This window comes from Enhydra lutris, unplaced genomic scaffold (genome assembly GCF_002288905.1).
Source record: "Enhydra lutris kenyoni isolate GAN:26980312 unplaced genomic scaffold, ASM228890v2 scaffoldscaffold13, whole genome shotgun sequence".
NCBI classification, from domain to species: Eukaryota; Metazoa; Chordata; class Mammalia; order Carnivora; family Mustelidae; genus Enhydra; species Enhydra lutris.
The window spans coordinates 20,561,640-20,577,140 of record NW_019154097.1 but is presented as its reverse complement, the minus strand read 5'-3'; the positions used below and the strand labels follow the sequence as shown (position 1 = coordinate 20,577,140).

General features: G+C 43.8%; 1 protein-coding gene across 4 annotated transcripts in view; it reads right to left on the bottom strand.

The window, feature by feature from the left end:
• Positions 1-15,501, bottom strand: part of LOC111145944 (zinc finger protein 618) — a 61,338-nt gene that overhangs the window by 22,331 nt on the left and 23,506 nt on the right. For 3 of the 4 annotated variants that reach the window (XM_022501262.1, XM_022501259.1, XM_022501260.1), the window contains 2 exons: positions 12,233-12,292; positions 11,601-11,690 (listed from right to left, as the gene is read on the bottom strand). In XM_022501262.1, coding sequence (XP_022356970.1) covers positions 11,601-11,690; positions 12,233-12,292 — 150 coding nt within the window. The remainder of the gene's footprint in view (positions 1-11,600; positions 11,691-12,232; positions 12,293-15,501) is intronic. The other variant, XM_022501261.1, reaches the window with a different exon arrangement.

Genomic DNA, 15,501 nt, shown 5'->3' with positions numbered 1-15,501 from the left:
TCAAGGGTCAAAACCTCTTCTTGGTCCACAGAGGGCAAAGGCTCTCACTCTCTCTCGGAGCCTAAGAAAGTCCAGGATTCTAGAACCTTCCCCAGCTTCTCCTTGAAGGAAGCCTGATCATCAACTAACACACTGACCAGCTCACTGGGAGGGCTCCCCCATAACCCTAGACCAACCCAGGCTCTCAGTGCCTAAGAACGCTGCCTATGACCTATTGGAGCATGTGAATTAGTCAACCCAGGCCAAAGAGCATTTTCTAGAACACTGGCTCCGAAGCCTTTTCCTTCCAAGGCAGGCTGGCTCAGAAGGAAGGACAGAAAGCAGACAGCCGGGGACACGCCAGGGTCACCTGGTGGTGGTGCGGGGGGGGGAAGCAGAGGGGCTCCATGGAGCCCCAGAGTTTTAGGGGGAAGGGGTGCTGGAGACTTGCTGCTCTCAGGGACAGTGCATGAAGTCTACGCTGCTGCTTTCACCAAAGTCAGTGCAGTGCAACAGTTCCCTAGTGGTGTGTGGGGAAGTCTGGGTCACCATTGCCCAGACCCCCTGCCTCCCTCCCCTGAGTCCTCTGCAGAAGCCAGAGTCGCTGAGAACTGGGGGCTGACATCCAGGTGGTCTCCACCTCTGGCCATCCTGGGCGGGCAGCAGTCTGCCTCCTTCATGCCGCCCGGGGCCCTAGGCTGAGCCCTGAACCTGGCCATACTCCCCACGTTCAACACAGAACAGGAGGGGGGAGGCAGTGGTCTTCTAGCTCAATGGCAACTCTCCCCACCGAAGGCGAGAAGGGGACTAGGCAGCACGGGAAGGGGCTTCTTCAGTGCTGCTGCCCCCCTGCCTCTGGGGGGTGGACAAGGGGCCTCATTATACCCCTGGTCCCAGGACAGTGTCCCCATCCTGGGCATCAGACAATTCACCCACTGTTTTCAGAGCCAAAAAATAAAAAGGCACTTCCTGACCCTCTACCTTGGGCCATTCCTGGTAGCCATGAGCAAGCCCTGGCCTAGGGAAGCAGGAAGCAGGGCTTCTTCGCGCAAAGCCACACAGGGACCCACTCTTCAGCCCGAGACACTGAAACATGGAGATGAGCTCAGAACACTCGGCTGCCCCCCGTCCTCTTGGAGGTACCCCCTCTTCCATTCACAGTTGTGGCCAGATGCCAGGATCTGGGGGACACTCTGGTCACAGCCCTCTTAATTAAGCAAGCCCTCACCCCGGCCCACCCTGGCCCCAAGAGGAGTTCCCAAGGCCACTGTCCGCAGAGGATATAGGTGTCCCTCACTGTGTCAATACCCATTCTCTGGACTCTGGCTTTCTTAATCACAAACTAGAGGTCTGGGTAGGGAAGGACACTTCCCTATGTTCCCTCCCTCTCTCTCTCTCCCTTTAGGAGCCAAGGACCTTAGAGGTCCCTGGAGGCCAATCTAAAGGGTGGCTTGTCTCACCATTTCCAAATGTTTTTAGCCACAGAACCAGCTACATACCATACTCCATGATGTGTGTCTAGAGCTCTAGTTCTGAGCTCCCCACTACCTCCCTGAAGCGGAGTTTGGGGACCGAACGTGCAGCAAGATGAACCCACCTCCGGATGCCAGGTCCCTGCCCCTTCCGTGGTCTTGGCTTCTTTACTTCTCCTCTCTTGACCTTATCTCCCCCCGACCCGTACCCCTTTTGTCCACCAAAAAAAAGTGGTGTGCCCGGCCTCACGGGGATTCTACGAGAGCCCAAGAACACACAAGCTCCCAGAAGTCCTGTGAATGATACAAGGCTCTTCACGTGTAAGCAGCTACTACTGGGACTTGGGACAGATAAGGAGATGGAGGCCCAGAATGTTCAGTCAGTTTAGGGTCACATGGCAAGTCCGTGTCAGGATTAAGACAGAAGCTCAAGCTTGTCAAGCTACCTGCACAAGGCCATGTGGTCCCCTGTGCCATCCACTCACACATCCCAGGAACCTGGGCACAAGGGACAGAGAATTTCTGAGCAACACACTGAGCACATGGCTTTCATTCTCGAGCTCCAGGATCTAGCCTGAAGGATGGTTTCTAGAAGGCCCTCCGGAGCAGTTCTTTTCAGGGTCTGTAATTCCTGATGTCAAAATCCTGGCCTGTGTGACAGCTTCTGCCTCCCTGATAGGGCAGGGAGCTCGGGGACACCCACGAACCACACGATCCAGGCAATCTTCAGGCACCTGGCCTGGGACCGGCTCACCTCTTGCCTTTCCCATTCTCTAACACGTTCTCTCTTCCAAGCCTAGCAGCTCTGCACATGTCATATTCTTCTGGAAGGATGCTCCCTCGTTTTCACCTAGGTAACTCGTGCTGGTCTGACACGAGTGTCACGAGTGTGTCAGACTGGTACCCCTGCCGACACCTCACTCAGTCATGGATCTTTCAGTCTTTCAGTCGCCCCTCTCCTCCTCCCTTCCCAGAACTGATCACCACCTGTGCTGACACAAGGTGTGATCTTTCGAATGGGATCTCTTTCCCCATTAGTCTTAATGTTCTGGGAGGGTAGACGCCGCCAGTGAGGCCCAACCATGCACTCAGGACCTAGCACATTCCCTGATACACAGTAAGTGCTCAAGATGTGTTGTGGGATCAGAGAACCACTGCGTGAACGGCCAGAAAAGCACAGCACACCAAAGACGGGATGCTGGAGAGGAGACGTGAGAACCTAGCCCTTGCGTCACCCTCCCATCAGCCCCCAAGGCATATCTAGGGACAGATAGCCCCTCAGAGCTCAGAGAGGTATGGGAACCACTCCGCGGTCACAGGGCAGGTAGGGACAGAGCAGGATGAACTTCGCAGACTCCTAACTCCTTTCACTCAACAGTCTGCTCCATCTGTGGACCTTCTCACACGGAATGTTATCAGGCTGCAATTCCTACCCAAGTTCTCACTGGGAAAAGAAGAGCGAGCTTCAGACAGACTGGCTGACAGAACACCCATGAAAAATTTACATCTGGGAGATACTTAAAAATACGAGGGCACTGAGGTCTCTCCTTTCTGTAAAGCCAAAAATTCAATAGGAGCAAGATCAATCAATCAATCAGAGAACACAAGGATTCCAGAAAAATAACCATGGGGTTACCGAGAGCGCAGAGAGAGCAGGGGGTCTCCCTGACACTCTCATGCGTCAGAGGAGGGTGGAGACCCATCTGAGGCAAATGGGAATAGCGTGCTCAAAGGCTGGGGGTGGGATTGTGGGGGTCGTGGCCCAAGGGGAGTCTCATCTGGGAATGCCGTGTCATGGGTTTTCATTTTAGTTAGAGAATGGGACAACTTACTCCTCCGGCCATCCCAGAGTCCCCAGTGTAGGACTAAGCCCTCCTCCAGATTCAGCTGTAAAGCTGGACAAAATACACGGGAACAGGGCAACGCAGGGCTGTGATTCACGAGGGAAGACCTGATGTGTGATCACTCCAGTCTCTGCCTGGCGATCTTCCGGACCATGGCACAGGAGTGGAGCCCAAAGAAGGCACTGCTGTCGGGCTGAATGGGGAAGGCAATGGTCAGAGTTCAGGGCTTCTAAGGGAGCTGGAATTAGCAGGACAGAATTACAAAGAGGAGGGAATTTTGAGGGGGAAAAAAAAGAAAACCTCCAGAAATGTACAGAGAGAACTCCTTAAAGTCTTAGACTAGACGCCAGAATGATTTGTAAAGAAAAAGCCTCTGAAAAGTCTGGCAGGTAACCGCTACTGAGGGCTGTTAGCTGAGCAAGGATTCAGAAGTCTCTCAAGATGAGGAGATGTTGTCTGAGTTCCCATCTGCCAGAGAAGACGGACCTTGCTGAATACCTCAAGCATTTAGTCGGGGACCAGAAAGGTCAGGCCATAGAAGGATTACTCTAACCCTAGAATAAGAACAACTGGAAACCCACCCTAACAGTTTAAAAACAAACCACTGAAGTACAAAGCTGATCTGTAAGTTAGGTAACCATTTGCCATAACAAAATTCAATACTTTTCAAAGGAAGATAACAAAATCCAGATGCTCAACAAAACACTGCAATGTGCAGCCCAGAATGAAAAATTACTTGTGAGGCAAAGCAGGAAAATGTGACTAATAATCAAGAGAAAAATACCACTTAACAGACACGACAAGGATGATGGGCTCTGCTGACAAGGGCCTTAAAACAGCTTTCATAGATATGCTCAAAGATTTAAAGGATAATATGAACTAAATGAAAAAAAATGCTATAAAAAGGAACCAAATGGAAATTACAGAGATGAAAAATAGGATAGCTGAAATGAAAAATTCACTTGACAGATTTTTCTAATAAGAAAGATTGTGGGGGCGCCTGGGTGGCTCAGTGGGTTGAAGCCTCTGTCTTCAGCTCAGATCATGATCCCAACATCCTGGGACTGAGCCTCACATCGGGCTCTCTGCTCTGCAGAGCCTGCTTCCCCTCCTCTCTCTGCCTGCCTCTCTGCCACTTGTGATCTCTGTCTATCAAATAAATAAGTAAAATCTTTTAAAAGAAAAGAAAAGATTGCATACTAGAGAAGAAAAGAACAGCAAACTTGGAAGACAAGGTACTAGAAACCATCTGAATTGAAGCTCGAAGAGAAAACAGGAGCTTCATCACCAAATGGTTTAATACACAAACAAATAAAAAGTCTCAACAGCAGAAAAAAGATTGGGTAATAAGAATATTTACAGAAATACTGACTGAAATTTTCCAAATCTGATGAGAAATATAAACACCACTGAACCACAAAACTCAAATGAACTCCAAACAGGAGACACACACAAAAAATTATACATTATAATCAAACTGGTAAAAAAAAAATAACACAGAGATTTATTTAAAACCACCCAGACAAAGAAGACACATTAAATATAGAAGAATAAGAATGATCTCTGACTTCTCATCAGAAACAACATAAACCAGAAGATAAAAGAATGTCATTTTTAAAGTGCCAAAAGAAAAATTTCTTAACCTAGAATTTCATATGCAGAGAAAGTATCCATCAAAAGGATAGCTAAAATAAAAACATCTTCTGGGGCGCCTGGGTGGCTCAGTGGGTTAAAGGCTCTGCCTTCGGCTCAGGTCATGATCCCAGGGTCCTGGGATCGATCCCCGCATCCGGCTCTCTGCTCAGCAGGGAGCCTGCTTCCTCCTCTCTCTCTGCCTGCCTCTTTGCCTACTTGTGATCTGTCTATCAAATAAATAAATAAAATCTTTAAAAAATAAATAAAAAATAAAAACATTTTCAGTTAAGCAAATCTTTCACCAACAGACCTACAATTAAGTGTTAAAGGAAATTCTTCAAAGAATAAGGGAAAATGATAACAGATGGAATTTAGATTCATACAAAGGAAAGTAAAGGAAGTGGTAAATATGTTAGAAAATAAAAAAAATTTTCCTCATTTCTTAGTTAAAAAATAATTCACTGTTTAAAGCAAAAAGAATAACTGTTGGGTTTATAACTTACATACACATAGACATATCAGAAGAGCACAAAGGACAGGAGAGTAGTAAATGGAAATGCACTGTTATAAGGTTCTTAGATTATTGTGATGTTTTGAATTCATCATAGACTGTAACACATTAAAGATCTCTATTATAAACTACAGAATAACTACTAAAGAAAAAGAGGAGGTATAGCTGGAAAGCTAACAAAGGAAATTTTTAAGTTCTCAATTAATATTAAAAGAAGACAAGAAAAGAAGAAAAAAATGAACGACGAGATGGGACAAACAGAAAAAAACAAGACAAAATATACAAAATACAAAAAACATGAAATACAAAAATCCAATCATATCAATAAATAATATTAAATGTAAATGGATTAAACACTTCATTTAAAAGGCAGGGATTACCAGAATAGAGAAAAGAGTGAGAACCAACTATATGTACACACTTCAAATAGAAAGACACAAAGATTGTAAGAAAAAGATCAAAAGAAATATACCATGTAAATACTAAGCCTAAGAAAGCTGTAGTAGCTATATTAATAACAGATAAAGTGGATTTCAGGACAAGAGCTATTACCTGTTAAATAAAAAAAAAATTAAAAATTAAGAGATAAATAAAGGTATTGAACAATTTTTAAGAGTCATCAAGACATAATGATCCAACGTGTATACACCTGAAAGCAAAGTTTCAAAGTACATGAATCAAAAACTGACAGTACTAAAGGGAGAAAGAGCATATTCATAATTATGGTTGTAGATTTTAATGCCTGTCTCTCAATACTTGATAGAACAAGCACACTTTTTAAAAGCCTAAAAAAGGAATAGAGATTTGAACATTATTAAGCAACTTCACCTAATTGACACTACACTCAGGAAATACTCTTCCCAGCTCATTCTCGGAGACCAGTTTTAGCCTGATACCCAACTCACATTATAAAAAAGGGAAGTACTCTACTGGTTGGAATGCAAAAGGGCATAACCACTTGGCAGTTTAGTTGTTTCTTAGAAGTTAAATGTCCACCTATCATGTGATCCCACTATTCCATTCCTCTAGCTGTTTACTCAAGATTAATGAAAGCAGCTGCCCATGCAAGGACTTGAACACAAATGTTCAGAGCAGCTTTGTACTCTAGTGCTCCAAACCAGGGCCACCCAAATGTCCATCCACAAGTGAATCAAGCAAACTGGGGGATGTGTATCCATGCAATGGAACACTACTACTCATCAGATAAAGGGAATGAACTGACACATGCAACCACGGATGAATCTTAAAACAATCGTGGAGAGTAAAAGAAGCCAGACCCCCCATAAACCCACACAGAAAGGGTACATACTGTAAGATACTACATATATGGAATATTCTAGAAAATGTTAACTAATACATAGTAACAAAGCAGATCGGTGTTTGCCTGGGGATGGGGACCTGGTGAGTAAGGGATTATAAAAGAGCACAAAAAGCTTTAGGGTGCTGGATGTGTGTTATCTCAGCTGCAGTGATAACTTCATAAATGTATACACTTATCAAACTGTACACTTTAAATACGGGCACATTATTGTAGGACAGTATGCCTCAATACTGTTTTAAAAAACCTCACGAGAAATATTTATTTTCTTGATTATGACCATCAATTAACAAACCACTGGCATTCACGGGGCACGGCTAATTCTAGGACTGTAGCTCCCTAGCTTTGAGAAGTCAGTTTTGGGAGTGATACCAAAAACCAGGTAAAATCCCGGGGAATTTTAGATAGAAGTGATTAGAAAATATGTTCTTAAAAGCAAATGACTCTACAAACTGCCCTAGGTCTTAAAGTAATTTAGATGCCTTTCCAAGAAAAAGGAGTTTCAAAGAAGAAAGTCACTCTCCTGGCAAAGAGGAAACATCCTAACATCGTAAGTTTCTTCCGTTCATTTCATAGTTGGGACTCTTACTGTTTTAATGTGTTTTAGTAAAGTACAGGCATGGTGATTTATTTAAGACCTATGATAACAAGGGCGCCTGAGTGGCTCAGTCCGTTAAGTGTCTGCCTTTGGCTCGGGTCATGATCCCAGGGTCCTATGATGGAGCCCCACATCAGGCTCCTTGCTCAGCGGGGGGCCTGCTTCTCCCTCTCCCTCTGCCTGCTGTTCTCCCTGGTTGTGCTGTGTGTCAAATAAACAAAATCTTTAAAAAACAAAACAAAACAAAACAAATTAAGCCATGTAATATACCACATTATCAGAATAAAAGAATCACAGAATCATTTCAATACACGGAGGAAAAAACATAAAATAGTGATTTATGACAGAAAATTTCAGTGAACCAGGAATAAAAGGTCACCTCCTCAACTGATAAAGGGCATTTATAAAAACCTACTTCAGCTACTATAATTCTTAATGATGAAAATGGTTACTCTTTATGGTGAAAAACTGAACCCTATGATTAGGAAAAAGACAGAAATACTCACTCAATTCTTCTATTCAACATTGTACTGGAGGGTCCTAACCAGTATAGTGAGATGAAAAAAATACTAAGAAGAATACAGACTAGAAAGGAAGAAGTAGAGCTATCTTTATTAGTAGATGACATCAGTATGTACAAGGAAAATCCTAAGAAACTCACCAAAAAGCTATTAGGACTAGTTCACTATTAGTTACCTTAGCAAAGTTTCAGGACACAAAATCAATACACAAAAATAGTGTGTGTGACAGCAACGAGTAATTGGAAAGCTAAAAATCACAGTAGAAAAAACAAACTACTCGAGATAATTTCATGAAATATATACAAGACCTCTGCTCTGAAAAATATAAATTATTGCTGACAGAAAAAGGCCTGACTACATCCAGAGATAAACCATATTCATGGATTGGAATACCCAGTATTATTATGACGTTCTAGTCTCTCTAAACTGGCCTATAGATTCAGGGTAATCCTAAACAGAATCCCAGTTGAGTTTTTTATAGAAAATGGAAATTAGAAATTCCCCTAACATTTGTATGGAAGAGCAAAGTTCCTAAAATGGACAAATATTCTTTTAAAAGGACAAAGTTGAAAAACCAAGAGTACCTGAATTTAAGATTTCCTATAGAACTCCAGTGAATAAGACCATATTAGCATAAACATAAACAAATAGATTGACAGAATAGAAATAAACTTATATATACTTAGGCATGCAACTGATTTTCAACAAAGGTTGCAATGTAATGCAATGGGGAAAGGCCAACTCTTTTAATAGATGATGAACAACCAGATCTCCATATGGGATACAATGAATCAACTCCTACTCTGATCACTCATAAAAGCTGACTTGAAAAGATCACAGACCTAAATCCAAAGGCTAAAATTATAAAGCTTCTAAAAGATAATTAAGGAGACTGTCTTCACAATCTTGAGATAGCTAAGACATTCTGGGTAGGACCCAAGAAGTACTAGCCATAGAAAAAAACTGATAAATTAGACTTCGTAAAAAAAAAAAATTTATCAAAAGATACTGTATGCCACAAAGATAAACTCGAAATGGATAAAGACCCCAACGTGAGGCAGGAATCTATCAAAATCCTAGAGGAGAACATAGGCAGTAACTTCTTCGACATCAGCCACAGCAACTTCTTTCAAGGTATGTCTCCAAAGGCAAAGGAAGCAAAAGCAAAAATGAACTTTTGGGACTTCATCAAGATCAAAAGCTTCTGCACAGCAAAGGAAACAGTCAACAAAACAAAGAGGCAACCCACGGAAGGGGAGAAGATATTTGCAAATGATACTACAGACAACGGTCTGATATCCAAGATCTATAAAGACTCCTCAAACTCACCACACACAAAACAGATAATCACATCAAAAAATGGGCAGAAGACATGAACAGACACTTCTCCAAAGAACACATAAAAATGGCTAACAGACATGAAAAAATGTTCATCACTAGCCATCAGGGAGATTCAAATCAAAACCACACTGAGATGCCACCTTACACCAGTTAGAATGGCGAAAATTAACAAGACAGGAAACGTGTGTTGGAGAGGATGTGGAGAAAGGGGAACCCTCTTACACTGTTGGTGGGAATGCAAGCTGGTGCAGCCACTTTGGAAAACAGTGTGGAGATTCCTTAAGAAATTAAAAACAGAGCTTCCCTACGACCCTGCAATTGGACTACTGGGTATTTACCCCAAAGATACAGATGTAGTGAAAAGAAGGGCCATCTGTACCCCAATGTTCATAGCAGCAATGGCCACGGTCGCCAAACTGTGGAAAGAACCAAGACGCCCTTCAGCGGACAAATGGACAAAGAAGATGTGGTCCATGTATACTATGGAGTATTATGCCTCCAACAGAAAGGATGAATACCCAACTTTTCTATCAACATGGACGGGACTGGAGGAGATTATGCTGAGTGAAATTAGTCAAGCAGGAGAGTCAATTATCATATGGTTTCACTTACTTGTGGAACACAAGGAATAACACAGAGGACATTGGGAGAAGGCGAGAAGTGAGTTGGGGGAAATCGGAGGGGGAAACGAACCATGAGAGACTGTGGACTCAGAGAAACAAACTGAGGGTTTTGGAGGGGAGGAGGGTGGGGGGCTGGGTGAGCCTGGTGGTGGGTATTAAGGAGGGCACATACTGCATGAGCACTGGGTATGGTGCATAAACAATGAATCTTAGAACACTGAAAAGAAATAAAATTACAAAAAAAAAAAAAAAGAATAAAGATAGTGTATGAGAATCAAAGGGCATACTGAAGACAGGAAGAAAATATTCACAGTGTATGTGTCCGATGTAAGACCTGGATCTAGAATATATAAAGAGAGCTCTTACAACTTAATGATACAAACTCCAACCACAAGATGGACAAAAGACTTTAGATCATTTCTAGAGTAAAATATACAATGGCCCATATGCAGACGAAACAGTGTTCAATGGTCATCAGTCATCAAGAAAATACAAATTAACACCAAAATGACCACGTCGCACTCACGGGAATAGCTAGAATTAAAGAGCCCATCACCTCCAAACGTTACGATGCTACAGCCATTTTGAAAAATAGTTCTTAAGTCTTTACGAAGTTCAACCCTCTCCCCTACGACCGAGCATTTTACTCCCTGGTGTTTATCCAAGAGAAATAAACACATGCGTCCTCAAAAAGCCTCCTACAAACACCTTCATAGCAGCTTCATTCTTAAGAGCCTAAAACAGGAACCAACCGAAATGAACAAGCACAGGGCTAAACCAACGGTGGGGATTTTCACAAAACGGAACACGGCTCAGCAGTCAGGCAGAATGAACTGATTTATACAACACCATGTACGAGTCTTATAGACATTTTGCTCAGTGAAATCAGCTAGACACAGGAGAGTACTGTTACACAACTCCAGTTGTAAGGACTTCTGTAGTTAGTGTAGGTTCTTCTAAATACTCTCCTCAGACCCAGGGTCCCCAAGCCCAAGCCCTAGGTACCACCTAAAGCCAAGCCCAGCCCCTAGCTCCGCATAGAACCCAGCGGCGTACAGACCTCCAGATCCAAAGGGCTCTTTCAGCCTCGGCAAACCAATCCTCGGTTGGATCTAGCCGAAATCTCTCATACCCTCCTCGCCCACATCTCGGGGATCTAAGGATGGAGCCTCCTCTGACACCCAGGAGGGAAGCTGTCAAACAGGAGACTGGAAGACTGGGATGTCCCACATGAAGGGCCATTAGAACTCTTTTCTTCCAGACCAAGGGAGAAGGGAGAGACTGAGTGCCAGAGACAGGATGGGGTCTGCCCAAGGTCCTACAACCCTGAGACCCAGCTGATTAAAACCCAGGGCTTCTGAGTCTTGGCTTAGTGCCCCTTCTAGCTTTCTACCCACTCCACCAGCAAGGGCAAAGAGGCAGCTGTCTTGTCTCCTTGGCCGTGGCTTAGCGGCATCACGTAGCACCAGCTCTCAGGAACCACGCAATGTAGAAGGGCTCAGAAGTGAGGACAGGACCACTGAAGGAAGCGGATGAGTGATGCCCACCGTGAGCTGACCGAGAGTGACTCAGGCTTTCGGCTTTCCCAGCTATGCCAGCTACTACAGTCAGGTGGCCCAGGTCAGACCCAGACACCTGGGGACTGCCCCAGGGCCAAGCTCACCTTCATGGTCACCCTCCCCTGGCAAAGCCTCCACCTTGGGGCCAGCCCACCCCTCCCCCACCACCCCCCAGCCCCCAACCAGAGAAGGTACTCACTGATGGGGGCGTGTAAGGCCACATGCTCCTGGTAGGGTGTGTAGTACTTGTACTGCTTTCCACAGAATTCACAGGTGTAATTGCCAGTTTCTGTCCAAGGAGAGGAAAGCGTGGGAATGGGCGCCCGGGTCCCATTGAGAAGCAGCAGCATGCTCCCTCCCCTCCAGCTCCCCCTCATCCTGGGACCAACTACAATCAAGAGCACGCTGGAGTCAGACCGCCTGGGTTCAAGTCCCAGCAACTCCACGTCAGAGCTGTGTGACCTTGGGCAAATCTCTTAACCTGTCTGTGCCTCAGTTTTCCTAACTGTAAACGGGGGGTAATAATAGGACCACCTTCTAGGATTGCTGTGAGGATTAAATTTATATGTCAAGTATTTAGAACAGTACCTGGCACACGCTGTTTCTCCAACACTGCACCCCCAGGCCCTGGTGCTCAGGAAATGTGTGGTGACCTTAGCTGACCCCCCAGTGCCAAGCTCACATTCACCCCCTTTGCAAGTCCTAGCCTCTGCAATGGTCACGCTTGGGTCCCCTCGTCTCCAGGACCGTCCCCGCCCCCAAGCACCCCCACCCCTGCCCAGCAGGAGGGGTCACGTCTTCCTCTCGGGTCCCACCAGACTTTATCTTTACCTCTCTTTTGGCACTGCCTAACTTCTTTCTTCTTAAAAATTTCTGATGTAATATTGTTCACTGGGGGAAAATTATAAAATACTGATAAATACAAATACAAGATTTAAAGAGTAAGAGAAATTTCAATCATCCGTCACCCCCGAACAAAGAGCAGCAGCTACCCCTTGGGAGTGGAGGTGCAACCTTGCCATCCGCCCCAGGCCCCATCCCTCTACTCCCATCTCATCTGGAGCGCGCTTCTCTCCCTGACATCCTCTGTCTGGCTCCGGTGGGCCCTGAATTAGCCAGCCCTGATCCATATCCTCTTTGTAACCTGGTGTATGCAATCGACAACACTTTGTGGACATCTTGCTCAATCAATAAACATCGATCCGTACTGCATTTATTGGCTGTATGCATCCCACTGGACTCTGAGATCTGCTGAGCCAGCCTCCTCCACCAGGGGATGTTTGGATTGTTTCAAAATTTCTCCCTTACCAAAAAAAAAAAAAAAAAAGCTGTGATCCGCATCCCTGAGAAATGTCTGCCCAATTTGCTCATTATTTTTCATATCACTGCAAAATAAGGATTATTGTGCATAATTGCTGCTCATTATTTCCCCGGGATAAATTAAGGGTAGGCATTTTTAAGGCTTTTGATAACCACAGCACCAACTACATATCAAAAGGTTGGGCTGATTTTCATCCCAATCAGAAAGATGGGCCTTAGAGAAGGAACTATACGGCGCCGCTGCTTTCATTTTCCATTTGTTTGAGTTCTAAGGAAACTGACCATTTTTCATGTTTCATTAACCGGTATTTTTCCTTTTGTGACTTTCCCATTTGTGTTCACAGTCCATGTTTCCATAGGTATATTTACCTTTAATTGCCAAGAACCCCACAGATGAAGGACATCAACGATTTCATTCTACAGGTTACAAGTATTTTTTCTCAATTTTTTAAAATTCTGTGTATGGTTTCTCTCTCTCAATATGGACTTAAAACTTTTTCAACAATAACTTTTATAACTGATTCATGAACACTGGACAAGATCTACTATTTGCTGTTCATAGGTTTCAAAGTTGTGAGATCAACTGTATTGTATTACTCAAACCTGGTAGGATCCTATCTGCCCACCTGCTCTATTGAAGACTGAAAGGTGTGCTCAATCCTTCCACTCTGTCGTGCTTCCAAATCTGTTTTTGTATATTCAGATGCAATGTTGTCTGATGCATATAAATAAGGCCCATGAGATCAAAATCGTCACTGCTAACTGTAGCCTTCAGAACATGATATGATTCTGTAACACAGTGCTTCTCAAAGATGAGGTTCCTGGACCAGCATTATCATCGTCCGACAATCAGTGAGAAATGCAAATTCTCAAGACTTAATCCAAGACACACTGAAAGAAAAGTTCTAGGCCTGGGATCCAGGAATCTGTGTTTTAACAGGCCCCATAGAAAAATCTGATGCACGGGGAAGTTTAAGAACCACTGCTCAGATATTTAATTATACTGTTGTATTAGCTCGCCTGACATTAGTTACTAATTTTTGATCATTTGTAAGAGCTTCCTTTCTCATTGTTTGCATGCGCCTAAAAACGTTTCCCTAAATTTTCTTGGGAAAATTCATTAAAAAAAGATACATTGGTAGATGGCCAGCACAAACTGCTGAGAAAAAGGAATCATGGTTCCGGCCTTCAAGGAGGAGTCTGGAGTCTGGAGGAGGAGACCGAAAAATCAAATAATCACACAAACTTAAAACTGCAACCCCAATGGGTGTTCTTAAAGAAGACATTTATAGGGCTATGAAAATCCCAAAAGGGGATTCAATTTAGTTAAGGAAGCAAGAGGGAGCTCCCTGAGAAAGAGATGGGGAATTAACGAGCTAGGTCTCTAATAAACCATTATTTTAAATTAACTTGAGAACCTTTGCCTCCTAATAAAAGAGACGAGGCCATTTGGTTTTGTAGCTATAAGTGACTTGGTTTTACTTCTTTTGTGTTTTCTTTTTTTTTTTTTTTTTTTTCTTCACGTTCCACCCTTCCGGGTTTGTTTCCTTCGTTTGCAGCTGCTTGATGCATGAAATCTTTTCTCTGTCTTTCCATTATTTGCCGATATTCCATTATTTTCCAATATTCTCCTTTGTTTGTTTTACACAGCATGTAAGATACATCTATTACAGTTAAGCAGAAAATGACATTTTCAAGTCTATTATCATAGAGAAAGGTAGCTTAATTAACTCTGTGCTTCTCCAACTTTGGCAGGTTTAAGAATTATCTAGAGGGGCGCCTGGGGGGCTCAGTGGGTTAAGGCCACTGCCTTCGGCTCAGGTCATGATCCCAGGGTCCTGGTATTGAGCCCCGCATCGGGCTCTCTGCTCAGCGGGGAGCCTGCTTCCCTTCCTCTCTCTGCCTGCCTCTCTGCCTATTTGTGATCTCTGTCAAATAAATAAATAAATAAATTATTAAAAATAATAATTATCTAGAAAGGTGGTTACAACAGATTGTTGGGCTTCACCCCAGAGACTCTGATTCCCAGGGTCAGGGGTGGAGTCTAATAATTTACATTTCTGATAAGCTTCCAGGAGATGGCGCTGCTGCTGCTGGTCTGGGGCCCACAGTATGGGAAGGACTGGTTTAACCTTCTCTACAGTACCCCTCCCCTTATTCCTTCCTTCTTGTGTTCTTACAAATCGTTTTTAATACTGCAGAATGATCTTTGTCTTCTGCATTCAATTTTGTGTCCAGATTCGTAACATTTTAAACTTATATCTAGGGATGGGTGGCTCAGTTGGTTAAGTGACAACCTTCGGCTCAGGTCATGATCCTGGAGTCCTGGGATGGAGTCCACATCCAGCTCCCTGTTCAGGGTGAGTCGGCTTCTTCCTCTGATTCTACCCACTCTCAAGCCATCTCTCCCTCTCTCATTCTCTCTTTCAAATAAATAAAATTTTAAGAATATATATCTAATCTCCCTGATATGAGGAGTTAAGGGGGCAGGAGAAGAATAAATGAAACAAGATGGGACTGGGAGGGAGACAAACCATAAGTGACTCTTATTTTCACAAAACAGAGGGTTGCTGGAGGGAGGTGGGTTGGGAGAAGGGGGTCGGGTTATGGACATTGGTGGGGGTATGTGCTATGGTGAGTGCTATGAAGTGTGTAAACCTGGCGATTCACAGACCTGTACCCCTGGGGATAAAAATATATATGTTTATAAAAAATAAAAAAAAATTATTAAAAAAAAGAATAAATATCTAAAAATATAAAATAAATCAACTTATGGTCTA